General features: G+C 47.5%; 1 protein-coding gene across 6 annotated transcripts in view; it reads left to right on the top strand.

Annotated features, from left to right (window-relative positions):
• SEC16A (SEC16 homolog A, endoplasmic reticulum export factor) overlaps positions 1-26,725 on the top strand; it is a 1,467,667-nt gene that overhangs the window by 531,572 nt on the left and 909,370 nt on the right. For all 6 annotated transcript variants that reach the window (XR_011268503.1, XM_069609587.1, XM_069609588.1 and 3 more), the window contains exon 12: positions 11,576-11,673. Coding sequence is in view for 5 of the 6 variants with exons in the window: in XM_069609587.1 (XP_069465688.1) it covers positions 11,576-11,673 (98 nt within the window). In the remaining variant the exon portion in view is untranslated. The remainder of the gene's footprint in view (positions 1-11,575; positions 11,674-26,725) is intronic.

Here is a 26,725-nt window from a genome sequence, read left to right as displayed (position 1 = left end):
TGGTATGTATGGTGTTGTCTTGTGAGTGTATATATAGATCCAAGAAATCTATTTTGGTTTGACTATATTGTATGGTTAGTTTCAAATTATATGTGTTATTGTTGAGATGGCTGTGGTAGTCCTGTAGTAGTTCTTTGGTTCCATTCCAAATCATTATGCGATTCGAATGCCAATAGAATCTAGTAGCATGTATTTAAGAACAAATTAGGCTTTGTGACAATGACATGCATGCAGTGCTAAAGCTTTAGCAAATAATCAAGGGTCTATACTATTCTACATCCTTAGAAAAACACAAGTCTCATAGTCTATAAGGATTTCAAATCTGAACAAGCCAGCAAGCAAAACCACAACAGAATAAAGATAGAAAATAGAGCAGATTAGCATGTAAATGAAAAATATTCAAGTCAGCATAAAGAAAAAGCTGAAAAGTAATATTGAAAGTAAATGACCCATTTTGCTTATTTTTTGGCATTCTAACTATTCATAAAAACACCAAATCGAAAACCACACAAGTAAAATTGCACCTCCTGAAGAACCATCACACAAAAGTCGGGGAAAAACGTGTTGGGGAGACAAAACAAGTCAATCTATACACAGGAGATTACAAATGCATAAATTCATGCATAATAAGGATTTGGGAAGCAAAAATAAGCACATTTGTGTACAAAAACTAAAATACAACAAAAACAGCAAACGGTGATGTCAACTGAATTATTTTGAATCAAGAAAAAAGATGTTACATGTAAACTAAATGAATGAAGTCAAATCAGTTGTTGAATACACGCAAACATATAGCTGAATGAAGTCAATTCAACCAATAAACTCTGAGGTGATTAACACAACAATGATGCATGTTATTACTTGGGTTGATCCAGTAAAGTTGATTGTGTGGCATAGAGGGGGGAGGGCAGCAGCTGTACTTAAGTGATGTGCCTTGCTCGTTCTACCCGGTAGCCCAACTAAGTAATGCAAATGGAGCCCCCGCGACTCCATGGCTGGTGCCAGCAATGCTGTGCACTACAACCTCTGATGGGGATGGACGGATGGTGAGAACAGACATCTAGACACATGGTAGTAAACTCATCCATATCCAGTTAAAAAAAATACTTGGTTCCATTTAAGTGGGCTGTCCCAAAGCATCACAAAATTGCAGAGTAGTCGCTGAGAATGAAAACCAAATCAGAGGACACAGACAGTGCTTAAGGGTTCCCGCTAAAGCATGCTCCCAAGAATGCACTTCTAAACATACCTCTCTGCAAACTGTGCAAACCTCAGCATGGATTTGTGAGCAGGCACTCCTTCAGTGACGCTTATTCGTATGCATAACAATACGCCTTATATACTGCTCTTCAAAGCTACATGCTTTATTTATTTTTTTACACATCTTTATTTTGATTTAGAAGTTGAACACGTTAACAGGGTGAGTAGGGTGGATAGGGGTCACATCAGATCAAAATGTTATAAAATGATCAGCAATCCGATCAATGGCAGGTAGTTAAGAGTTCAAGCATCATAGGAGGTGTCAAACAAAATTATATTAAAGTCCAAGGTTTGAAAATGATGTGTGTATAGGTGTGTGTTGGGGTGGAGGAACAGAAGTCTGCAAAGGGGGCAATCGTGTTATAATTTGGGGAGCGTCTTGTTCAAGATAGCTGTCCCTTTCCATCACCTAGCTGTTTCACAAATGACCCACCAGATTGTCATGCTAAGGTCTTTCCAAAGTAAAAACATAATGCGTCTTTTTTGAAATTATGATAGTAAATTCCATAAGGTGAGTGTTGGGGTAGATTTTCCTTTTTGGGTGAAATTCTCTCCACCTCCCGCAGCACTTTTTGCTGGACTCATGGATTTTTGTCTGATTCTCCATTTAGTGTGAACCTTTTCCCATACTCACCCATTCTTTTACTCTTGGGAACCCTTTTTACCTCTTTTGGGTATATTGTTTTGGAGTCATGCTTTCCTCCATCTTTTCTGGCATTTAGGTTTTACTGAAGTAGCACACACTTCCTGTGCAGTGTTACTGGCAGCTCCAAGAGCTTCCACTGTAATATTTCTTTATTTTCCCTTGGTTAACACCCTGTTACCAAGGCAGGGGAATACAGATACAGTTTATCCTACCTGTACTTCCTTTTGCGAGATCGGCACACCCCACCTTATGTAGCGCGCTGAGGGGAAACATTGTCTCCCTTTTCTCACTTCTCCAGTTACTTTTTGGTTACTGTGACAAGTCCCTCTTATCAGGCTGATGGCAGTGTACCTTTTACACGATTTGTATCGCAGGCTGTCATGGCGGCTGCGGTAGGGGACACAAGGATCACCATTGACCCAAAATGGTGGCTGTACAGGGTCCAGAACAAGATGGTGTGTCCTTTCCTAGCTGGTATTCTACCTAACTGGGTGGCGGAGGTCCCCCTAGTTCCTTTGTCTTCTCCGGGCTTCCCGTTGGAAAGCCTGCAAAGGGTTTTTGAGTGATTGGCAGGACAGGATGTGGAGAGGGTCAACTGAAACCCCCTGTCATTTGTCCTGCAGAGTGCCTGAGAGAAAGCAGTTCTGACTGGGAGGCTGGCTGTCCCTGTTGGACAGCCACCCCCAAGTTCCGAATGTTGCATGGGCTATGATTGGTGGGCTCAGCCAGTGTTCCTGCATACATTCTTACATTCTGAGGTCCTGGAGCAGAAACTCAGTTGACTACGATCCGAAGGAGCCCAAAGGAAGAACACGCCAGCCACTTCCAGAAACCGCCAGAGCCTGTTGAGTAACCGCTGCTGTCCCGACCTCCACTTCTGAGCAGCAGGGAAGATACAAACAAGATGATGTCCTCCCTTGGACTGGTGGGCCTAACCAGTCCCAAGACAAACTGCATTTTGCACCTTCCCTCGAAGAGCTGCGACCTCAATGACCTGCAATTCATCAATAACCAGTGCTGTGCTGTGCATCATCGCCCAAAGAACGAATACGCCCGGAACTATGTGGGCATCTTTCTTGACCTACAGAGACTCGATCCTGCTCCCCTTAGTCTCCTCACATTAGACGATGACCATGAAAAGGAGAAGAGCCTACTGTTGCGACAACCGTCCTTCAACCTAGCCTTGAAAAGGCACCAACAAGCCAGAAATGAGATCAGTTGCTGGGCATCTGTCTGCACAAGCGTTGTCGCCAGATTGTCATGATCTCTGCTTCCAAAAGGTCAGGGTTTTCCCAACTCCCTTGGAAGCAGATCCATAACCCAGGTTCCGAGTGCCAACCAGTCCCAATTGGGACCTTTTGGACCCAGTCCTGGCGCCAGTGGCACCAGGCTCATAAATATGCCCAGTCCCAGCGCTGGAAGCGCCAGGCTCATAATGCTTGGATGGATTTACCTGCAGCAGACCATGCTGCTTACTTGCCTGCCAGTTGAGCCTCTGATCCTCTTCTGTTTGGAACTACTTTTCCTGTTGGGTGGGGCAGGAGCCAATCCCTAGGTTCAGAACACTGGAACTCTTCTGGAAAGCAGGAACTCTTTTCTTACCTAGGCGTGGCTGTGGAAGGAGACACCTAAGCACTACAGGAGGCTATTTAAACCACACCCGATGGATGAATCTTGCTTTGCGTTATTCTGCATCCTCTGCAGCAGAACGCTCATCGTGTCTTCTGCATCTGATCCTGGGCCTAAGGAAAAAGGCTTACCATCCTGAATCCAGTCTTCAGCAACACCTATAAAGACAAGAAAGAACAGGTTAGCATTACGGTCTTCAGTGACAGCGCTTCACTTACCTGGTCCATCGGCTGTCACCAACGCCTCGCGCTGCATTCCGGCATCTGAAAGACAAAAGCTTACCAACTCTTCGCACGCTCCGGAGGCCTTCGGCGCTTCATCCCGCATCTGAAAGACAAAACAAGGTGCGTTTAAAGACATTGGGGAACATTAATACTCACGTGCCATTACTCCTTTCCACATCTAACCCAGTGGGTATTCCGGCACCCTGCAGCCGCTCCGAACTTGTACCTGCAAAATAAAAAGACAGTTAGAGCGCATCGTGAAGCAGGCAACAAGCGCTTACTTACGTGCTTCCAGGCGCTTCTATTCATCACACGGGCTTCATCTTCAACTCACTTCAGCCCGTCATCCGCCATCGCCGGAACCCTGCAAAACAAGAGACATCATTCCTAAAGACTTTTAAAGACATTAGAATTACTCGAAACTTACCGTTCGTGCAGTAAACGACGGACAGCAGTCCTCTGAAGTCAAGAGGCCTGCTCCCCTTATCCAGTGAAGGAACTGGTTACAGCACCCTGCCCCGAGGCAGATGGAGAGCATGGCGTTCACTTACCTAAGGTGAGAGCGTTAACCTTTGGGTTCTACAGGAGAAGAGAAAGGGAAGAAGAGAGAGACATTCAATAACCCAGTTCATTAATCCCATATTTTCTATCTACAGACATCTTACCCTTCAAGTCAGACATACAGTGCACAGAGGTCCAGCCCAAAGAGCCAGCCGTGTGTTACACATCACCTTTGAAGATACGGTATACGCCCAGTCAAGACCGGCGCCTCTACGGGAATCAGGTGAGCGTTACAGAACGCAAAGCCTACCGCAAAACTCCCGTCCAGGCGCAATGGAAACCTCGGATACTGACCAGCTAGCCCAGTTACTTGGGGAACTAAGGGCAGAAGTGCATGCAGCCCGTCAGGAAACGAACGCTCTAAGAAGGGAACTGATTATTTCCAAGGAGCGAACAGATGATCTCGCTAGACAATTGCTACAGTCACAAGCAGGACAGACCCCGTTATCCGCATCTGGGGGAAATCTTCCTTCTACATCCTCTATGAATCCAGTGCAGATCAACCTACCTGGGAATGTACCTCTGGCTCCGCCCAAACGATTTTCTGGTGACCCAAAGAGGTTTGCAGTATTTATCAATCAGTGCCGGTTGCATTTCTTATGCCGGCCAGCAGCCTTTCCAACTGATCAAGCTAAAGTAGCTTTCGTGCTTTCGTACCTTAGTGGCAATGCGGCAGACTGGTCGATCCCTCTAGTAAATCAAGATGATCCGGTCCTCCATGATTTTCAAGCTTTTCAGCTCAGTATGGAAAAACTGTTCGCAAGACATTCACAGGGGCAGGCCTTGGACAATGAGCTTCTTTCGTTGCGACAAGGTAATCAAGACCTTTTGGCTTATATTGCGTCTTTCAACAGACTGATAGTGGAAACCCAATGGCCTGAGGACAAAAGGATTACGCTGTTTTATAGAGGTCTACGTGGAGAGCTCAAAGATGTTAGCCCAAGTAGTGAATCCCCCACAAGATTGTTCGGACTATATAGACTTATTCGTTCAAATAGATCACAGACTGCAGAACAGGAAGGCCGATCGTTCCAAGTTTGATGCTCGAGTATTTTCCAAACCGCCAACTCCTTCCAAAGGAGTAGACTCTGGGCAACCCATGCAAATAGGGGGCCTGAAAGGTCCTCTAACACAAAAGGAGCGGGAAAGGAGAAAACAGTTGCAATTATGCCTCTATTGCGGAAACTCGGGGCACTTTCTTCGAGACTGTCCGGTGAAACCTGCCAAGAAGGCAGTAGGAGCTGCAGTTACCAAAGTTACAAGCTCAGAGCAGGGAACGACCTCGCCCGACAAGAATAGAGGTCCTCTTGCCGAGCGTGAAAACCAGTTCCGTGACCTCGCATTTCGTGATACCTATGGTCCTCATTAGTCCTGATAATCCGGATCGATTACATGCAATTGAAGCTTACGTCGACAGCGGTGCCATCGGCAATTATGTGGATCATGAAATGGTTTTGAGGATGAATCTAACTCTTTGTCCCAAGGCTGTAAAGGACGTCATTACTACGGTGGATGGTACGGAGATAGCCTCCGGACCAGTAACGCATACCACTCAAGAAGTGACGCTAGTAAGTCAAGATGGACACCATGAGAAGATCGTGTTCGATGTGATCAAGGCCCCTCAGTTTCAGATTATTCTAGGAATACCTTGGTTAGAGAAACACAATCCTCTGATCGATTGGCGAGCAAGAACGGTCCAGTTTCCAGAATGTGTCTCTACTTGTCACCCTCCACCTGGTGTTGCACTGGCAGCAATTTCTTCAGAGACTCCCCATTTACCTCCCGAATACCTAGAATACCAAGATGTTTTCCGGAAGGATCAGGCTAACTCTCTACCTCCTCATAGGTCTTATGACTGCCAGATAGACCTGATACCTGGATCTACTCCTCCTTGTAGTAGAATTTATGCCCTCACCGAGCCTGAGAACCTTCACCTTCGACAATACCTGGATCAATACCTGGCAAATGGGTTTATTCGTCCTTCCAAGTCCCCTGCTTCTTCAGCTTTGTTCTTCGTTCCAAAAAAGGAAGGAGACCTTAGAACTTGTATAGATTATCGCTCCCTGAACCAGATCACCGTCAAGAATAGATATCCATTACCTTTGATCCCTGAACTCCTGGACCAAGTCAGAAAAGCATGCATATATACAAAGCTGGATCTTAGAGGAGCCTACCACTTGGTACGAGTAAAAGAGGGCGATGAATGGAAGACGGCCTTCCGCACCAAATATGGGCTATTTGAATATCAGGTCATGCCCTTTGGACTTTGCAATGCCCCGGCCGCCTTTCAATATTTTATGAACGATGTCCTCAGAGAGCTCATAGATGTGTGTGTTGTTGTTTACATTGACGACATCCTTGTTTATTCTTCATCGGAATCTGAACATCGGAAACATGTGAAAATGGTCCTCGAAAGATTGCGTCAACACAAACTTTTCGCTAAGTTGGAAAAATGTGTTTTCAACGTGACTGAAGTTGAATTCTTGGGATTCATATTATCACCTAGCGGAGTGCGTATGGATTCAAAGAAGGTCGATGCAGTTCTCAAATGGCCATCACCATCCTCCGTAAAAGGTGTGCAAAGCATGTTAGGCTTCGCTAACTTTTACCGCAGGTTTATCCCCGAATTTTCTCGAATAGTCCAGCCCATCACTGCCTTGTTAAAGAAAAACAAACGTTTTGAATGGTCTACCGAGGCGGAACAAGCTTTCCAGGATTTGAAGACTAAATTTATCTCTGCACCAATCTTAAAACACCCTCGCCCCGAACTCCCCTACATCGTGGAAACTGATGCTTCAAGCCTTGCCATGGGGGCAGTTCTATCACAAAAGGACCCGGTAACCAATCAGTTGCATCCCGTGGCATTTTGGTCCCGCAAATTCTCGCCTCCTGAAATCAATTACACGATCACTGACAAGGAACTTCTGGCTATCAAGTCTGCCTTTAAGGCTTGGCGGCATTATCTGCTGGGGGCCCGACACACCGTTACTGTGATTACGGATCACCGAAACCTGCAATATTTGAAAACCGCAAAAGCCCAATCCTCTAGACAACTCCGTTGGGCATTATTCTTTGCCGAGTTTGACTTCATAATTACCTATCGACCTGGTACAAAAAACGGTAAAGCTGATGCCCTTTCTCGGATGGGAGTGGAAGAACACTTGATCAACCCTAAACCTGTACCAATCATTCCCGAACAAAGAATTCTGGGTGTCATCGCCACACAATCCATAGAGGAAGTTAAGGATAAAGCCAGGCAACTTGTAACTCCAGCAGACATACAGAATTGGCATCTGCAGGGAAAGGACTTTGCAGTAAAGGGCAACTTATTGTATTTCCAAGAACGATTATACCTGCCCAGCACAGATTTACAGAAAAAAGTAATCTCTTGTTATCACGATTCTTTAATGGAAGGACATCCCGGTATGGCCAAGACCTCAGAAAAGATCAAGCGCTATTTCTGGTGGCCGTCTTGGAAAAAAGATATCAGAGACTTTATAATGTCCTGTGGAGTATGCGCCCAAAACAAGAGTCAAAAGGAAAGACCAGCAGGCCTCTTACGCCCTATTGACATCCCACCTCGCCCTTGGCATACGCTTTCTATGGACTTCATCACCGACCTACCTTCATGCTCCGGATACAATACGATTCTAGTAATCGTGGACTTATTCTCCAAGATGGCGCATTTCATTCCGCTCAAAGGCTTGCCAACAGCAGCAACTCTGGCCTGAGAATTTCTCGAAAACATCGTCCGACTGCACGGTTTTCCTTCGGTTCTAATTTCGGATCGAGGTAGTCAATTTATTTCTCATTTTTGGCGAAGTTGCTGTCGGTCAGCTCAAATTGATGTGAGACTATCGACCAGTCACCACCCTCAGACCGACGGACAAACCGAGAGGACCAATCAAACTCTGGAACAGTATTTACGCTGCATGCTGCAACAAACTGAAAAAACTTGGAAAGACATCCTTTGGATAGCCGAATGTGCCTACAATAACTCTGTCCATTCGGGAACTGGGAAAACCCCGTTTTTTCTTTTATACGGCAGTCACCCTCGAACATCGGAGTTGGATCCCCTCCAAGATCTTGAAACACCAGCAGTAGACTACCTGCATTCTACAATCACCCAAGCCTTTCAGGAAGCTGTTTCTCACCTTCAAAGGGCTAAAGAACAATACAAGAAAGGAGCAGATCAACATCGGAAGGAAGCCCCTCAATATCAAGTAGGGGATCAAGTCTGGTTATCCACCAAATATCTACCTCTAAAAGGGCCACGCACATTCAACCCAAGATACCCTGGTCCCTATTCCATCACTACCATAGTAAACCCAGTAGCGGTCAAGTTGGACTTGCCCTCGCACATGAAGATACATCCGGTCTTCCACGTCTCTCTATTAAAACCCGTGCAACCTCAAACCCGACTAAATCTCAAAAACCTATCCTAGTTGATGGGGAACTCGAGTTTGAAGTCAAAAGCATTCTGGACTCCAAGATCTCCAAATCTAAACTATTTTACCTAATTGACTGGAAAGGCTACGGCCCCCAAGAGAGATCCTGGGAACCTGCTGAATATGTCCACGCTCCTCGCCTAATCAAAAGATTTCACCGAACATTTCCTGACAAGCCAAAACCCCCGGAGAAGCCGGGCTTGGGAGGGGCCTTGAGGGGGGGTACTGTCATGATCTCTGCTTCCAAAAGGTCAGGGTTTTCCCAACTCCCTTGGAAGCAGATCCATAACCCAGGTTCTGAGTGCCAACCAGTCCCAATTGGGACCTTTTGGACCCAGTCCTGGCGCCAGTGGCACCAGGCTCATAAATATGCCCAGTCCCAGCGCTGGAAGCGCCGGGCTCATAATGCTTGGGTGGACTTACCTGCAGCAGACCATGCTGCTTACTTGCCTGCCAGTTGAGCCTCTGATCCTCTTCTGTTTGGAACTACTTTTCCTGTTGGGTGGGGCAGGAGCCACTCCCTAGGTTCAGAACACTGGAACTCTTCTGGAAAGCAGGAACTCTTTTCTTACCTAGGCGTGGCTGTGGAAGGAGACACCTAAGCACTACAGGAGGCTATTTAAACCACACCCGATGGATGAATCTTGCTTTGCGTTATTCTGCATCCTCTGCAGCAGAACGCTCATCGTGTCTTCTGCATCTGATCCTGGGCCTAAGGAAAAAGGCTTACCATCCTGAATCCAGTCTTCAGCAACACCTATAAAGACAAGAAAGAACAGGTTAGCATTACGGTCTTCAGTGACAGCGCTTCACTTACCTGGTCCATCGGCTGTCACCAACGCCTCGCGCTGCATTCCGGCATCTGAAAGACAAAGGCTTACCTACTCTTCGTGCGCTCCGAAGGTCTTCGCACTACATTCCGGCATCTGAAAGACAAAAGCTTACCAACTCTTCGCACGCTCCGGAGGCCTTCGGCGCTGCATCCCGCATCTGAAAGACAAAACGAGGTGCGTTTAAAGACATTGGGGAACATTAATACTCACGTGCCATTACTCCTTTCCACATCTAACCCAGTGGGTATTCCGGCACCCTGCAACCGCTCCGAACTTGTACTTGCAAAATAAAAAGACAGTTAGAGCGCATCGTGAAGCAGGCAACAAGCGCTTACTTACGTGCTTCCAGGCGCTTCTATTCATCACACGGGCTCCATCTTCAACTCACTTCAGCCCGTCATCCGCCATCGCCGGAACCCTGCAAAACAAGAGACATCATTCCTAAAGACTTTTAAAGACATTAGAATTACTCGAAACTTACCGTTCGTGCAGTAAACGACGGACAGCAGTCCTCTGAAGTCAAGAGGCCTGCTCCCCTTATCCAGTGAAGGAACTGGTTACAGCACCCTGCCCCGAGGCAGATGGAGAGCACGACGTTCACTTACCTAAGGTGAGAGCGTTAACCTTTGGGTTCTACAGGAGAAGAGAAAGGGAAGAAGAGAGAGACATTCAATAACCCAGTTCATTAATCCCATATTTTCTATCTGCAGACATCTTACCCTTCAAGTCAGACATACAGTGCACAGAGGTCCAGCCCAAAGAGCCAGCCGTGTGTTACACATCACCTTTGAAGATACGGTATACGCCCAGTCAAGACCGGCGCCTCTACGGGAATCAGGTGAGCGTTACATAGATCCACCAAAGTCCCCTTCTTCTGTCGCCAAGACTGAGAAACCTGTAACTGGGTCTGTTGGTGCCTCTCCACTGGAACCGTCCTGCAGCAACAAGTTCTTCATTTTAAGGTATGGTCTTGCTCCCTGTAAAACCTGGAGCTTTGCTTGCTGATCCTGTATTTCTGGGGGTTGTAGTAGAGATGCACTGGGATGGACAACCCATTGTACTCTCTCATGCCTTAGGACACTGGTCCTTGAGGCAACTTCACAAGGAAATCCCTAGGCTTCCTTCACTTGGAAAACCGAATTTTACCTACATGCAAACCCAGAAGAGAGCCTGTTTAGCTCTGGCATTTTTGAACCGTGAACACTGTATCCTGCCTATCCTGCTCAACTCATAACCTCTGGTGGCCTATGGCCCCTCTAAACATTCTGAGACTCTCATAAGCTAGGGTTGGACTCTTTAAGACTGGTTGAAACAAAGTCATAAAAAGTTATCATAAGTTGGAAAAGTTTGCATACATGTTTCAGATGGTTTTACTAAGAGATTTGTTACTGGATAAGTTATTCTGAAAGTTACTACACCTATGGTCTATTACTTAAGATATTTACAAATGTGTTCTACATATTTTTACTGGGTTTAGTACTTACTTACCTTACAAATATTTAAGTGTGCCTTATTGTAGATATTAAATTACTACTTTTTTCATATAACTTTAATGTATTAGTGTTTTGCTGAATGTTTATGCTCTGAGTTCGTTGTACCTTCCTACAGCCCTCCTGCCCTCCTACACTAAGGTTGGCTGCTCAGCCGTTCGACCAAACCTTTGTGTGGTTCAGGACAACCCTAAGGGTTGGAACCCTGTACATCCAAGGTGGGCTTTTCTAAGTTCTATCACAGATACTAACTTGAGTAAAACTCCTTAACAGTGAGCAAAGTCATGGTAGCTTCTGAATAAGTAGATCTTGTTTTTATAAACAAACATATTATTTGAATAGCACCAACAGCATAACTTGCAATGAAAGAAAATGTAAACCAGGATTGTAATGGACTACACCATACAATAGTTTTTGCTGGAAATTACAGTAGTATCCTTCATATGAACTACTGATTTTATTTTACCTGTTTTTCTGTTAACAGGACGCTTTGGAATCTGCCATGAAGCATGGTTTATGGGGTCATGCTCTGCTACTTGCTAGCAAAATGGATAGTCGGACACATGCTAGAGTTATGACTAGGTAAGTTAAGTACATTTTACCTTTAATGAAACAACTATATCGACTCGCCTATCTTGGCTAATTTATTCTTCAAAAATGTTTAATGTGTAGAGCTCTATTCAGACTTTTCAGACTTTTCTTGGTAAATGTCTTCAAACAGTGTCGTGTTTACTCCTAAATCTCATCAAATTGCCTTAGGGTGATAGTTTTTTGGTAAAATGATTAAGAATTGTTGCTGGAAAATTACCCTTTTTTCAACTTTGCCCCGTTGTTTTCAATAAGACCCACAGCATGTTTGCTATGTATTTGGACTCTAACTTGTGTGCTCTGTTTAGTCTCACTCTTCCTTCTGTGTCGGCATCATTGGCTTAAACCTGTCATGGGGAAATAGAAACTCCTTGCGACCTGGTGTAGGATGCCTACTGTGGAGTAAGCCTGAGCAGGTCCTACCCAGGGGTGGTTTGAGCGAATTTGGAGGGCCCCAGTTCTTCAACACCCCCTAAATGAACTTAAGTTTCATTGTTGATAACCCAATACCCTAAAATTCTATTGCTGGCCCGAGTAATCTGTTTCAGAACCGCAAGTTCCACAGGGTGGCAACAGCAAAACACAGCAAAGCGACAAATGAAGCCGCCGACCAACATATAGTCTCAAGGACTCTGGCCCACACGAATTTCCCAACGGATCAGAAGGTAAGGCAACTTACCACAGCACAGCAGGAATGGAACACTTAACGAACACCAAGTGGAAAGTACCGGAGAACCATCTGCAGCTTAACAAGATCGGAAGAAGTGAGATCAATAAAAACCCTTGAACTATCCTTGGTGTTCTGTAGATTGTTTAGGGCATCTGTGACACTTGTCCAATCACATTGTTGGCTGTGCATTTGGTAGTCCTTCAGGCTGCCATTGGTGAAAGGGCAGGTTATTTTTTTATCCAGCACCCACCTTAAATTGGATGCGTCAGGTCCGCATTGTATGTGCTCCTTTTCTTTTTCTCAAAGTTGCTTTTTGTTACACTTGTCATATACACTGACCAGGCTGGTAGCAGTTGTTACGATGAATTTCTGGAATATGGGCTGGTGGACAGATTTTAAGAGGCCGCTGTATGCGATCAAGAGTAAGACTCGGACAGAGAGGCATGTTAAGTGTTGGTTACAGACTTTTATTTATCACAAAATAATAAGATGGGTTGTGAGAAATCCTATCTATCCCTAATCCTAAAAGGGGTTTCTCTGCCTTAACAAAATGAAGGCACGTCTGTGTGAGGATGTTAAACCAAAGAGCATCCTTCATCCTATATCCAAAATCCTAAACGGACCCTTGCACGCTAAACTCAATATAATGTGTAACTTGGGGATTTCTGTAAGGTATTTACTCGTAGCTTTCTTTCAAAGTTCCAAACATAGTTTGAAGGTGCAGAAAAGAAAAGGAATAAAGATACACCAGGAAAGGGGTCTTCTATTCCCCTAGATTTCTTCTGATGATTGATATGTCACATATTTCCAGTTTGTTCAAGAGGGAATACTCTTCCCTTGAATCTCCTTTTAGCACACCGGTCTTTAAAATAGATTCAGGTTCTCACTCTCTGGATGTCCAGTAGCCTCAAAGGGGCATGGTTGTTCGCTTCTCCATTTGACTGTCACTGTTTGACAATTTCTAGGCGGGGTGTTGACCCCTGAGATTTCTCAATCCTTTTCCTACCCCCGGTGTATTCTCCTACCAGGGTATTTGCAACTTTTACTTCTGAATCTCAATTATCTTCCCTTTGGTATGGACAGTCACTGTTTCGCAATTTGAAGGAGGAGTTTTGACCCCTGAGCTTTCTCAATCCTTTTCCTACCCCTGGTGTATTCTCCTGCCAGGGTATTGCCACTTTGTTAATTAGCCTCAGAGGTGTATGATTCTTCCCTTTTGTATTGTTTATCACTGTTCCATAATTTCACAGTGGGGGTTTTACCCCAGTGTTTTCTCGCTTCTTTTCTTATCTCTGGTTTACTCTCCTGCCACGGTATTTCACTTGGGTACGGATCCCAAACTCGCACACTGTCTGGTTTGTTTTCCTGCAATGGCTTTTTCTGTCCACTCATGGCTGCGTCCCCCACACTTCCTGTTTACATAATTCACTATCCTATCTGGGGTTCTCCGTTCTCCATTCACTCTCTTGCATCCAGGTAAATGTCTTTCAAGTATTGGGTCACCAACCCTTTCTTAACAATGTTTGCATTTGTATAAATGATTTCAGTTCCTTTACCTCGGCTCTCTCACACTGTCAACAGTATGCAATATTCACCCTGAAGCGCTCTGATATCCCATTCGCTCTTCCTGGTCTTACCGCTCTTCATTGGTGGCTTCAGTGTTCCTCACATTTTCCCTCGTCTCTGCTCTTAGCCCACTGACGGAGTGCGTCCTGTTAGCCGACTGGTTCCCTCTTTGCCTTCCTCTGCTTGTGGCGACTCCAGCTGCTTGTGTCAATAGTGCAGTGAACTTCGATCTGCTACGTCACTGCACGTTCTCGCCAGTCTCCGTGCTGCGTCCTGCTTTGAGCTAGAGGTGTGGGGGGGGGGGTGGTTTCTTTGTGCCAGGCAGCTTCAGCGGCTCTTTTGGAGGTGTTAGTGGCACAGAGGTCTGGGGCGAATCAGGAGTTAAGATGTGATGGTTGCTTGGTTTTCCTAGTTTGCAGGGGGGCTAGGAGGTTGACTATCTTGCTAAGCAGGGTATTGTAGTGCTCGACGAAAAGGGTGATGTCCTGGGTGGAGGGGGAAAGGGGTGCTGAGGAGGGAGATGACCTTGTCACTGGTCAAGTTTCGAGGGTTGCGTGCCAGGGTGGTAGTTGGGCTGACTGCTGGATTGGCTGGTGCAGTGGGGTTAGGGATAGAGAAGATGATGGTGTGGTGATCGGACTAGGAACATGGTGCTTTGGAGATGTTGCGGTCCACTAACTAGTCTAGGGTACGACCAAGCAAGTGTGTTGGTGAAGTGATGTCAGAGAATTGGGTAAGGTGTTGGCATCAGAATCCGTGGGGTCATTAAATCCAAGATTAAGGTCACCCAGGAGTACAAATTGGATGGTGGGTTTGATGTTGGTGGACAATAGGTTGATGATATTCATTTCAAAGGTGTTGGTGTGTCCTGGAGGTCGATAGGCGAGGTGGATGGTCGTGGTGGCATTGTCGGATCCTAGCGGTTAATATCAAAGGTGTTGGTGGGGTACAGTGTGAGGGAGTCCTTGGAAATAAGGGCAACATCACCTCCCTTTTTGTGTGTTCTATCGCAGCGCAACATAGCATAACCCGACAGGATGGCCGGGATAAGGCTGGGCTGGCTGTCGTAGGTATTATGTGATATGGCATTTATAACGCGCCTATAGACAAGTGTTTCAAGGTGCGACGAGGCAAGGTAGGGGGAACAGAGGGAACACCGAGACAGCGATCCTACTAGGCCAGGTGTCATTCAGATCATGCAAGTGCATGGGAAGGGGGAAAGTGCGGAGGTAAGGGGAGGGGACAGTGCAGTACATGGGGTAATACAATAAATAAACAATAAGTAAATGTACGGCCAGCTGGTGTCAAGTGCAAGGGTAAGTGCAACATCAGGTTTCAAGTACTGGTAGAGGGACTGTAGGGATACAGAAAACAGTTCCCAAGTGCGGGGGTTGCCAGGAAGGTGGCGCAGGTGTGCAACTGGCGGGGGAGGGGACCTGGGCTCGAGATCAGAGGGTGGCCAGGTAACCAATGCAGTTTCAGTTTCAGCCAGGAAAGTCGGCAGGGGATAGGAGGAGAAAAAACAGAAGCAAAGAGAAAGGTTTTGAGGTGCTTCTGAAACCGGAGATGATTCTCCTCAAGTTTCCTCAGCCAAAGAAAGATCTACCACCAACTTGTTGCTTGGAGAAGCGACTAACCCTGAGGGAGTTGGAGGCGGATGAGCAAAGAGCCAGAGAAGGAAGTTATTTAGGAAGAGAGAGTTGAAGGTATTGAGGCGCCAGAAGGCCTTGTGGACAATGCAGAGGGTTTTGAACTTAATCCTCACAGCCACTGGGAGCCAGTGCAGAGATTTCAGTCCTGGAGAGATACGATCCCTGGGCTTGAGGCCAAGGACAAGTCTTGCAGTCCTGTTCTGGATGAGTTGCAGAGAGCGGAGAGTAGAAGCAGGCAGATTTAGAAAGAAGCTGTTGCAATTGTCCAGCCTAGAGAGAACCAGAGCTCTGGAGACAGTAAGCCTCTGGGTGAAAGAGAGGAAAGGAAGAATACCTCAGAGGAGGTGCAGCTGGTAGTTAGCCATGTTTCGGTTAGGGCGAGGATGTCAAGGTTGTTCAATGTGATGAGTTCTAAGATTTCATGGGCTGTCGGCGATCTAGTGTTGAGGAGAGCGCAGTGAAGGAGTCTGTTGAAGCTTGCAAGGCAGTAGCTGAGGTAGCTACTTGTGAATTAGTTAGTGGAAGGGGCGGGTGGCATAGCATGGTGCGATATTGCAAGTGAGCATTGCAAACCTATGTTTTATGGGGGGGGGGGGGCTTGGCGGTAGTGGGGATGTAGAGATACCAGAAGTGCATTACGTTCTTGGGGTTGGTGGTGGCTTGTAGTGAGCTGAAGGCAAGTTCTAATTTTGCCTGTGAGGTAGGCTGCTCCTTCCTGTAACATGGAGATCCTTATTGCAGTAAGACGGCACTATGAAAATGATTGGTGATGTGCAGCAATAGGGTAGACTGGCCCGTGGGCAAGGTGGTGGGTGTGTTTGAGTGAGTGCATGAGAGGGTGGCTTGGCATGGGCAGTGAGGACATGGGAGGGAATGGTGCAATAGGAGTATTCCTGTTTAAGGGATGGTGAAGTGGTCAGTGTGGCTGGAGGCGCACATATTCCAGAATGATGTGGCATGGACTTACCATGCAGCTCCAGTAGTGCAGCTAGGAGCAGGGTTGGATGGGGGAGTGTTGGAAGAGGCACGGGAAATGTGTGGCCCATATGTGGGGGCATGAGGGTGCTATGTGGTTCTCTGAGCCAAGGTAAGAACCGGGTGGGTGGGGGTGAGATAGTAGAGGATCACATGGGCCCGATCATCAACTAACTATAGACCGATTACAACAGTCCCGTTTTTATTAAAGATAATGGACAAAGCAGCCTACCTTCAGATAAAATCGTATCTGGAGACCAAAAAGCTCTTAGGGCTTCAGCAATCTTGTTTCAGACCACAACATGGCACTGAAACGGCTCTGATGGATCTGAAGAACCAACTTGACGAACTCAGACAACAGGAATCTTGCCCTTTTAGTCTTCCTAGATCTATCAGCCACATTTGATTTAGTGGATCATAAAATTCTTTGCAAGCACCTGTCCGCTGTGGCTCACTTCTCCCAGGAAGCTTCAGCCTGGAGTCAATCATTCTGAATCGCAGGTTGATGAGTGTTTTCACTGTCTCCCTCAGCAGACCCCACACCAATAACTTGCAGAGAACCACAAGGCTCCTGTGTATCACCCACGATGTACAATATCTTCACTAAGCCACTGTTTGATGACCTTGACGATCTGGGTGTCACCTATACCAATTATGTAGATGACATCAAGATCCTCATACCACTTGGGGGAGACTATGATACGGATCTGGCGCTAGTGAACAAAATATATCTAATCATTCAGGCTTGGATGGCCTCTCACGGCATGTGCCTGAATGATAAGACAGAGCTCCAGATCCTAGGAGCACCAGCCAACCTTAACAAACTTGTCAGCAAATACCGATCTTTCAACATGGACAGTATTAACATTAAACCTTGAGTTTCTACTTGGATTCAACTCTTAAATTAGGCAAGCAAGTTAACGTCAATGCCTCAGCAACAACATACACCTGTAAGCTTATACATGCCTGTAAACCTTTCCTATCCAGAGTTGCACCACCCTAGCGAGAGCCTTAATTCTCTCAAAACGTGATTATTGCAATGCCTTATACCTTGGTGCTAGCGAATATATTGTCAAACTTCAAAATAATGCACTTAGAACGGCCCTTAGTATTCCCAGCAGACAGCATATCTCGAAGGCTAGGCGAACAAGCAGCTGGCTCTGAATCAAGGACATAATTCTGTTCAAGACTGTCTCCCTCACCCACAAATGCCTAAACAACTCTGCCTCCCAATACGTAATGGAAAGAATTGTCAAAAAAATCCTCAACACGCCCTACTAGAATTGCTTACTCCTTCTGCCTAATAGTACCGAGTTTCAAACTAAAAAAAGCAGGAGGTTGCAGCTTTCCTGTTATGGCAGCCCAGTCATGGAACTCCCTCTCTATTTCTCTGAGAATAGAGCAGTCTTTCAGCAGCTTCAGGAAAAACACCAAAAGCTGGCTATTCAATAATGACGTGCTCCAGGACATTGGCCTATCATTTAAATACTTTGTTGATTTGCGCTGCAAACTGTTCTATTGTACACACTTTATGTATTATATTGTCTGCTCCCTACTGTATTATTGTATATATTGACTGTAACCATTCCTGTGTGTAACCTGAAAATTGAAATGTACCTGTAAATGCGCCCAGATACCTCCGGGTTTGGTGCGCTATAGAAATAAACAAACATTTGTCGGTGCAGGGGAGTCAAGCAGCTTCGTGAGCGAAGATGGGGGCGCAGTAGACGCGAGGGGGTGGTATGAAAGGCGGAAAGTGCACGGACCTCATTGGGGGGCAGGAGTGTGGAGCGCCGTTCAGGGCGCTGAGGTAGGAGGGTGGGGGGTAGCCCAGACATGTCACTTTGGTCACATAAGCCTAGTGGTAGCATGTAGGTAGAGGTAGCACTAGTGTTTGCAAGAGTTACATCGGACTGCTGGGGGAGTTGGGGTGGTGGTTGCAAGGGCCCAAGTAGGTAAAAAGGGTACAGTAAGGAGAGAGGGGGGAGGAATGTAGTCGGTGGTGGAAAATAGGTGCAGGAAAGGCTGAGACAGGTGGTAACATAGTAGGTGGAAGAGCAAACCTGAAAGCACATAGGGTGAGGTGCGGTAGGCTAGTTACATACGACAGGGAGGCATCGGGCTGCATGAGGATAACGCGTCAGGTAGTGCTTAGTCGCTTCACCGGCAGAGACCCGCAGAAAGCACGGACAATGGCTTTAGTTGCAGTTCTTGTCTGTAGGCTGGCTTCGCCTCCAGGCTAGGCACTGCCTGCATAGGACTACACATTAGCCAATTGGGTGCAGGCAGGCTGGGAGTATTGTGGTGGTCCCTGCATGGCGGCGGCCATCTTCAGGTGGTCCAGGCTGCTCTGGACTTTGTTGTTGTTGTGGGTACAATCCTGGCATGGCTTCCTGGTGGAATGGGGGCCAGGTGCAGATAAGGCACCAGCAGAGGGAGCACTGACAATTAAACTTTCATCTACCACAGTTATGCTAGCCCCAGTGTCTCAAATGGCAGGGGTGTCCTCGGTATTATCGGGAATGGAATTATAGACCTCTATATCTGTTCTTCACACAGTCCCAGGGATACTAAAGAAACTCTAGCTTGAACGCCAATGGGTTCTTCAGCATGAGTGTGAAAGCTGGCACCTGTCATTGAAACTTCTCCCTCTTGGGTAAAGGCTAAAGAGACAGATGAGATCCCTGTAGGTTTACCCTTGCATCTGGTATCTCCTTTCACATGGTTACCCAACCCACAAACCATACATTTACCAAACGTTCTTTGGAATGGGTGTTTCTGGTAACCACCCCCTGGTTTGGTTCCAGAGATTTCACTAGCCCTAGGTGTATAGGGGAATTTACTCTTGTGATTATTGTTGCCCTCTTTTGGTGAGGCATTTGTGGAATGATGTTTCCCATCCTTCTTATGCTCCTTCCCATCCTCTTTCTTGTGAGGATCCCCAGAATCCTTTTGAATAGTTCTGTTGGCTATCCATAAGTCATCAGCCAGTGCTAACTTCTTGGGGTCAAGTTCTTTAGAGTCAGCAAGGTGCTGCCTCAGCTCTGGGGAACAGACGTCAAAAATACTTTCCAACATGGCAAGACATCTCATACCATCATAAGTTCTCACTTTATGGCCCTTAATCCACCCATCTAAGTTTTTGTGTCTCTCATACACCCCAAATTGCCCATAACGCATCTTTCTTCTTATGGTCCCTGAACCTTTTCAGCTATTGGGAAGGGGTCTTCTCAAACCTGGCAATGAGAGTGGTCTTACCCAACTGGCAATCTTCTCTATCAGCACCATTCAACTCCATTACAACATCACAGCCACTCTGGGGGAGCCTAGAGATGACCGGGGAAACAAGTTCACTCTCACTTATACCTTGCACCTTACAAGTAATTAAAACGTTCTCAACCAATCCAGATTATCATTGTTATCCTAGAAATGACTTCTGGGCTGACAGGGGCTCCTAGTCCTTGTACTACCACTTCTCTGTGTGTGTTTTCTGTTTTCTGCTACTGAGGCCCGGCCTGGACCTCTGGCAATGCAGCTCTTCATGTTTTCCTTTTGGTAAACACCATCCATGGGATACCCTTATGGAACCCATGGGTGGGAGATACGCCAGTGTACCCCTTATGTCTGTTTTTGGGCACTTGTGTTGCCCACAGAGCAGGGTAGGGGCTTGTGGCAGCTACATGCTGACTTGGCAGTGGCTCTGAGTGTACTCCATCTTCGGGACACCCCGGTCCTGCCATAGGAATCAATGGAGTCCTGAAGAAAGGCACGATGGCCATGGTGGCCTCTTGGCTTCTATTGACTTTTACCTTGTTTCCCAAAGTCCTGGGAAGCCCTGACTCTGCCCCTTCCTCCTAACTGGCTGTTGGGTGGAAATACCATGTATGGCTCTGGGGTTGCCTCCTGTCAACTGATTGGAGCCTTTCCAGGGACTTTTTGGGTACACCCTTAGGGTGGGACCTGTGTGAATGGAGTCTGAAGTTAACTACCTTTTTTGTTTTGTGAGTGTCTGTCTGGTTTCTGTTTGTGGTACAATGCCAAGACAGCCCTGACTGAAACTGACATGAATGTAGTGTATTGTGTTGAAAAGCTGGGTGCTTACCCCAATCCACATTCTTTGTTATGGGTGTCTGGGTGGAGTGAATGGCCTGAATGCCTGTGAGCCTAATTGGCTGGCTGGCTGCCTGCCTGCATGAATGGCCTTCTGCGTGATTGGTTGACTGAGCCTGGCTCAGCCTGAGTAAATGGGGGGCCAAATGTGCATAAAAGGAGACCTCTCACTCACCAATTTGTTCAGAAGCTGAAGTCAAAACTGAAGCAAAACCAAGCTTTTCCTTGAAGCCCAGCTGGATGAGAAGTCTGTTGCTGCAATTTCTTCATGTAATCCAGAAAGTGCTGGGTTCTTCCAAGGAGTGATCCGGAGAGGACCTGTTTAGGAACCCTCTCCCCGAATTACGAGGGACCATTGTGCAACCTGCTACTCTTCATCCGAAGTACCCTGGAAGCCAGTCCTGTGTGCCTTACGTTTGGAGAAAGGGTCTTGGTGAATCCTCAAGAGGAGTGCCTGCACATGTCGGGTTGAAGTCAATTGGTGTCACCCAGGGTCCGGAGGAGCGTTTGACTGCTGGAAGCCCGTTGCGGTCTACCGACCAGAAGAGAGGGGGGTACCAGGCATAGTGCAGCTTGGTACCGGCAGCTGCAAAAGTTCCAAACATGCTCAAGAATACTTCAAGGGAAATCCTTGACCTCATTACTGACCACTTTTTCCCACTGAAGAAGGTCCAGTGTTGCCTAGTGCAGAGGAAGGTCCGCTGGTGGGTTTCCCGCCACCAGAATTCAATAAAGACGTCCCGAGGGTCCAGTGTTGGTGAGGTTTCCGTGGTCCACTCCAGTGTTTGAGTCCAAGTCTAGGTCGCCAGAAGCCATCCAGAAGTGTGTGCTGCAGCTCCAAAGAACTGAAAGTCAGAAAACTGTGATATTCCAAACCCCACACCAAAAGTGACCTATGTACCCATCTCCGTCAGAAGTCGGTGAAGGTCCCCAGGGTCTTACTCTTATCTGCCAAGCCTTTAAGGAACCCACTGCAAGTTTCATCTTCCCAGGACTTCTGCAGTCAGAAAAATCAAGCATCGGAGAGGACTGCGATGAGCAAATCTGCTGCACTTCAGAAAGACTTTGGTTCCATTTTTCTTTTTGGACTCGTCATACCCGTGGCGCCTTCTTCCAAGGGGGCTGGGAGGGTCCATCTTCAAAGGGAATTGTCGAGTGAAACCGAGAAACTTCGCCTGCCAAGGCACCAAAGGTACTGTGACGAGGAAGAGCATCTTCTAGCCTCAGGAGTTGTCCAGGGGTCCGAGGTTCGTCTTGGATCCTGTTCTCCTGCGGCCTCTCAGGTGCTTTGGGGTGGTAGAACCTTTGAGAAGAAAGCAGAGGGTTATTGAGCATTTTTGGACTGGGCTGTAAAAGACCAGATACGTTACACCCTAACATTTCCATTGCAGGTTTCCCAGGTGGGTGGGGGGGGGTCCTCACTCAGAATTGTTTCTCTAGTCCAAGGAAAGCGTTCTGGCACTGTTATAACTAACCAGCCTTTCTTCCCTAATCTATGCTGATACACCTCACTTAAGAATTCACATGCGTATTTAAAACTGTCTGCAGTTGGTGCATTTTTTACTGAATTTAAGTATTATGTGGTACCACATAGAGTGTGTATATTTGCCATTATTTGAACAGAACTGCCCGAGTACAGTGTTAAGTGTGTGTATGTGTGTGTGTGTATATATATATATATATATATTTCTGAGGCTTGTGGAATCTGCTTAGATCACATGCTGTGCATAGGCCGACATCTAGTGGAAGCTGCGGAGTATTAGTTTGTTTTTCGAAACTCGAAAAAGGGCGTTGACACACGGCATGCCAGTAATACTATCCCTAGTGTGACGTCCACTGTACCCATGATCCCTCACGTGTCTAGGACCCTCAGATTGTTTTTTTCCGCCATACTGGTTGGAAGCATTTCGCGGAGTTCCCTGGACTTAGCCATACTTTTGCTAAATATTGTTAAATTAACCCATTTCTCCACCCCAACATCGAGTCACCGAACTTCCACACTCGACGCCGGCCCGGAGAAGAATTCGACCGTCAACAGCTGCACGACGGATTTGGGCCTAGGAAGGCCTCTGGCCTGGGCCCGGGCCTTGGAAGGCCGCTGGCCTCGGCCCTGCAAATAGGGAGAGTGGGGGGTGGACATACTCTACACTCTTTTGGTATATAGGTACATTCTTATATATTCCTACACTTACAAGCCCGCTACCACAAGGTGCTTATGGAGGGTACCCCTTTCCAATTCTGCCCCAAGTGCAACCGCAAATACCCTTGGATCGACAGGCACGCCATGTGCAATCTCTGCTTGCCGAGGGACCACCCCGAGGCGAACTGCAGAGCGTGTAGTAGGTTTAAACCCAAAACACTTAAGGGCTGTTCGATCAAGCGTTGGGCCCACCACGCCAGGCGTCAAGAGACCATGGCAGCGGAGGGCGCCTTCAGCGATGGCAGCGACGCCGTGCTTTCGGACGGCGAGGGCATTATGGCATTGAGAGACAGCCGAGCGCAAGTCCCCGACTTCGGAAGGTCGTCCGGCAGGGCGGCTATGGGGAAGACCCCCGGCAACACAAGCGCTTCCCAAAGCACTTCCACAAAACACATGAAGTCCAACCGGGACTCGACGCGCACGTCGAGTTCTCGGAAAGAGGCACATAGAGAACGGTCCGAATCGGCGTCCTCTGGGCGTTCTCGATCAAGATCGCCGCATGACTCCAGGCAATCATCCACTGTTGACAAGAGTGCCTCGCTCCCCAAGGTAACGGAAGTTCGATCGTCGGAGGACGAAGCCGACTTCCATCCCCAGACCGCACTCCAGGAGTCAGCGCCCGCAGACCGCGTTACGAAGGCTCCCGAACCCCTACCTCCACACTCGAAGGATAGGGACACTACCCCCGAACCTCGACACCAGGCGTCGAAAGGCTCCGAAGGGGCGAAAAAACAGGGAAAACACTCTTCCACTCATGGGGAGGGGGAAAAACAACAAAGGAAGCAGCCTCTGCCTACTTCCACACCTTTAAGACACTCCACTCCTCATAAACAGACCGATAAGTCCAAGTCTTCTGCTATCACAAAGCCCCCTACTCAGACCACCAAGTCTAGTCAGGATAAGTCAGAGAAACTTCCAGAAAGAGTCATCCCAGTTCTAGAGAATGGTCTAGTGAAGACATAGACAGGGTCATGTCAAGTATGTCATCATTGGCAGATTTTTACGCAAAAAACCCTGAACACTTTCTCTTATACTCCCGACGGGTCAGCACCCTCAGTCTCTAAGGATCCTATACCTCCAAGTAAAAAGTCCCAGTTTGAAACACCAACACGGTCTTCGGACCCCTTCTATGTACAGCCCTACTCTCCGTATCAAGGAGAGACATCCTTTTGTGAGGATCCAGATTTGGGCATGTTGGAAGAACAAACTGGTACGGGCTAATATGGGGATTATGAGGACCAAGAAGAGGATGAGGACGACCCGGAAACCTACAGAGTAGATTCCCCGGTAGAGAAGGAACCCCCGGTTACCGACTCCCCTGTCGACAACCAACCTCTCCTGAATGAAGTTCTGTCTCGAGCAGCTGAACATTTCCACATTGACACCCAGGGTGCTCAAGAGGAGAGGGACTTTGCCGAAGAGATAGTGGGAGGAAGGAGGCCTGTTGCTCAGGCCATCCCTATCCTGAAGTCTATTCAAAGAATAGACCCTTCACTCGTAAATCCTAACCTCACCAGAGCAGTGAACCCCAGGATTGAGAAACTTTTCAGGGCAGCCCAATCAGACCCACTGTATATAAGGGGGCATCTGAAGCCGGACTCCCTGGTTGTTACAAACACCCGTAAGGGGGCTGGAACACCCTTGTCATCGTCCGAAGCTCCTCCCGACAAGGAGAGCAAGAAACTGTATGGTTTGGGTAGGAAAGTAGCCTCCACTTCCGCCTACCAGGCAAGGATTGCCAACTCCACCACCCTGTTGGCCAGCTACAACTGCCATCAGTGGGAAGAAGTCGCGGCACTCATAGACTCCGCCCCAGAACCCTTAAAGAGCCAGTTGGCATGAGTTTCGGCAGAGGGAAGAGCCGTGTCCGGTTGCATTTTAAAGGTAACTTTTGATGCTGCGGATAACGCCGGCAGATTGATAGCAGAAGGAACTGTTATCAAGAGACACGCTTGGTTAAGGCAGTCTGGATTCAAAGCTGAAACCCAAGCATCATTGTTAGATAAACCGGTGGAGCCGGATCTGTTGTTTGGTAAGGCAGTCGATGACGTGCTGAAAAATGCCAAGGACGAGTATGAAACACTCAAATCCCTAGGCCAACTAACCAATAAACCCCCTAATCAGAGAGGGAATGGCAATTTTCGTCGCCCACGCGGCCAAAATTCCCAGAGAGGATCCAACTATTCCCGGGGGCAGCGTACACCGTGGAGCAATAATAACCAACAGTCTACCCAGGGTTACGGCAGGGGTAATAAAAGAGGACGTGGAAAGGGTAGAGGCAGCCCCAGTAGAGGAGGCGGCACGCGTCCACCAAAACAGTGACGCTCCGTTCAGGGTCCCTTCTCATGCAACCCCAGTAGGGTGACGCATTTCCAACTTCACCCAATCTTGGGAAGGGATCACATCAGACAGATGGGTGCTGTCCACAGTATCCGCAGGGTACTGCATAGAACTGTTGGAGCGTCCCAGAAACCATCCTCCACGACAAAAAATACATTCCTTGGACCACCAAAAGATCCTCCTCGAGGAGATCGTCAATCTGCTAGCAAAGGACGCGATAAAACTCGTCCCGGGACACCAGGTAAACAAAGGTATTTATTCAACTTACTTCCTTGTGCCAAAAAAAGATTTGACAATGCGCCCAGTATTGGACTTACGGCCTGCAAACAAGTATGTCAAGCCCCAAAAGTTTCGCATGACTACTCTCCAGGAGGTAATCCCCCTCCTACAAAAGGAGGATTACATGGCAACATTGGACATGAAAGATGCCTATTTTCATATTTCCATGGTCCCAGCGCACAGAAAGTACTTGCGCTTCAAGGTGGACAGTCGGCACTACCAGTTCAAGGTACTGCCCTTCGGGATAGCTTCGGCTCCAAGGGTATTCACCAAGGTACTGGCGGTGGCGGCAGCACACCTACGCAGGGAGGCAATCCCAGTGTACCCTTAGCTGGACGACTGGCTCATCACGGGGGAGACCCCAGTAATTTTCAGAGCAAACATTCAAAGGACTATCGACCTCCTCTTCGAATCGGGCTTCTCAATAAACGAGAACAAGTCAAGTGTGGTGCCAAGCACATCCAAACAGTTCCAAGGAGCTATCCTAGACACTCAAGAGGGGTTGACTTTTCCTTCCGAGGAAAGAATTCGGAATATACTGCTGCAAATTCCGCAATATCAGTCCGGTTGCCAGATAACGGTACGCAATGCGTTTGCTGGGCATGATGGCGTCGTGTATTTACCTGGTCCCCCACGTGCGCCTGCGCATGCGTCCCATGCAGGAATGGTTGGCGAAACAGTGGTCTCAGGTAAGTGGTCAGTGGGACGATCTAGTGGTCGTTTCGCCAACACTTGTACAAAGCCTTCACTGGTGGACAAGAGAGAATCTGTCCAGGGGGAAACCCTTTTACGATCCCGAGATACAGGCAGTAGTCACAACCGATGCATGCCTGACGGGGTGGGGAGCTCACCATCTCCACCACACAGCTCAGGGTCTCTGGTCGCACTCAGTGGCCAAGAATCACATCAACCTGTTGGAGCTTCTGGCAGTAGTCAGAACACTTCAAGCGTTCGAGCCCTACCTGTTAAATCTGTCATTGCAAATCCGGACGGACAGCACTACAGCCATGTTCTACCTGAACAAGCAAGGAAGGACTCGGTCGCCAAATCTGTCCAAGCTTGCCCAGAAAATCTGGATATGGGCACTCAGACGGAACATCTTCCTGTCATCGCAACATGTTCCAGGGGATCTCAATTCCCTAGCGGATGCTCTGAGCAGAGACCCCCTCCCAGAGGAACACGAATGTTGTCTACACAGAGAAGTCGTAGAAGATATCTTCTCTGTGGGGTTTCCCCACTATAGACCTATTCGCC

This window comes from Ambystoma mexicanum, chromosome 8 (assembly GCF_040938575.1).
Source record: "Ambystoma mexicanum isolate Mex_15411 chromosome 8, UKY_AmexF1_1, whole genome shotgun sequence".
Taxonomy (NCBI): domain Eukaryota; kingdom Metazoa; phylum Chordata; class Amphibia; order Caudata; family Ambystomatidae; genus Ambystoma; species Ambystoma mexicanum.
The sequence above is the reverse complement of the archived record's forward strand: the minus strand, read 5'-3'. Positions and strand labels throughout refer to the sequence as shown.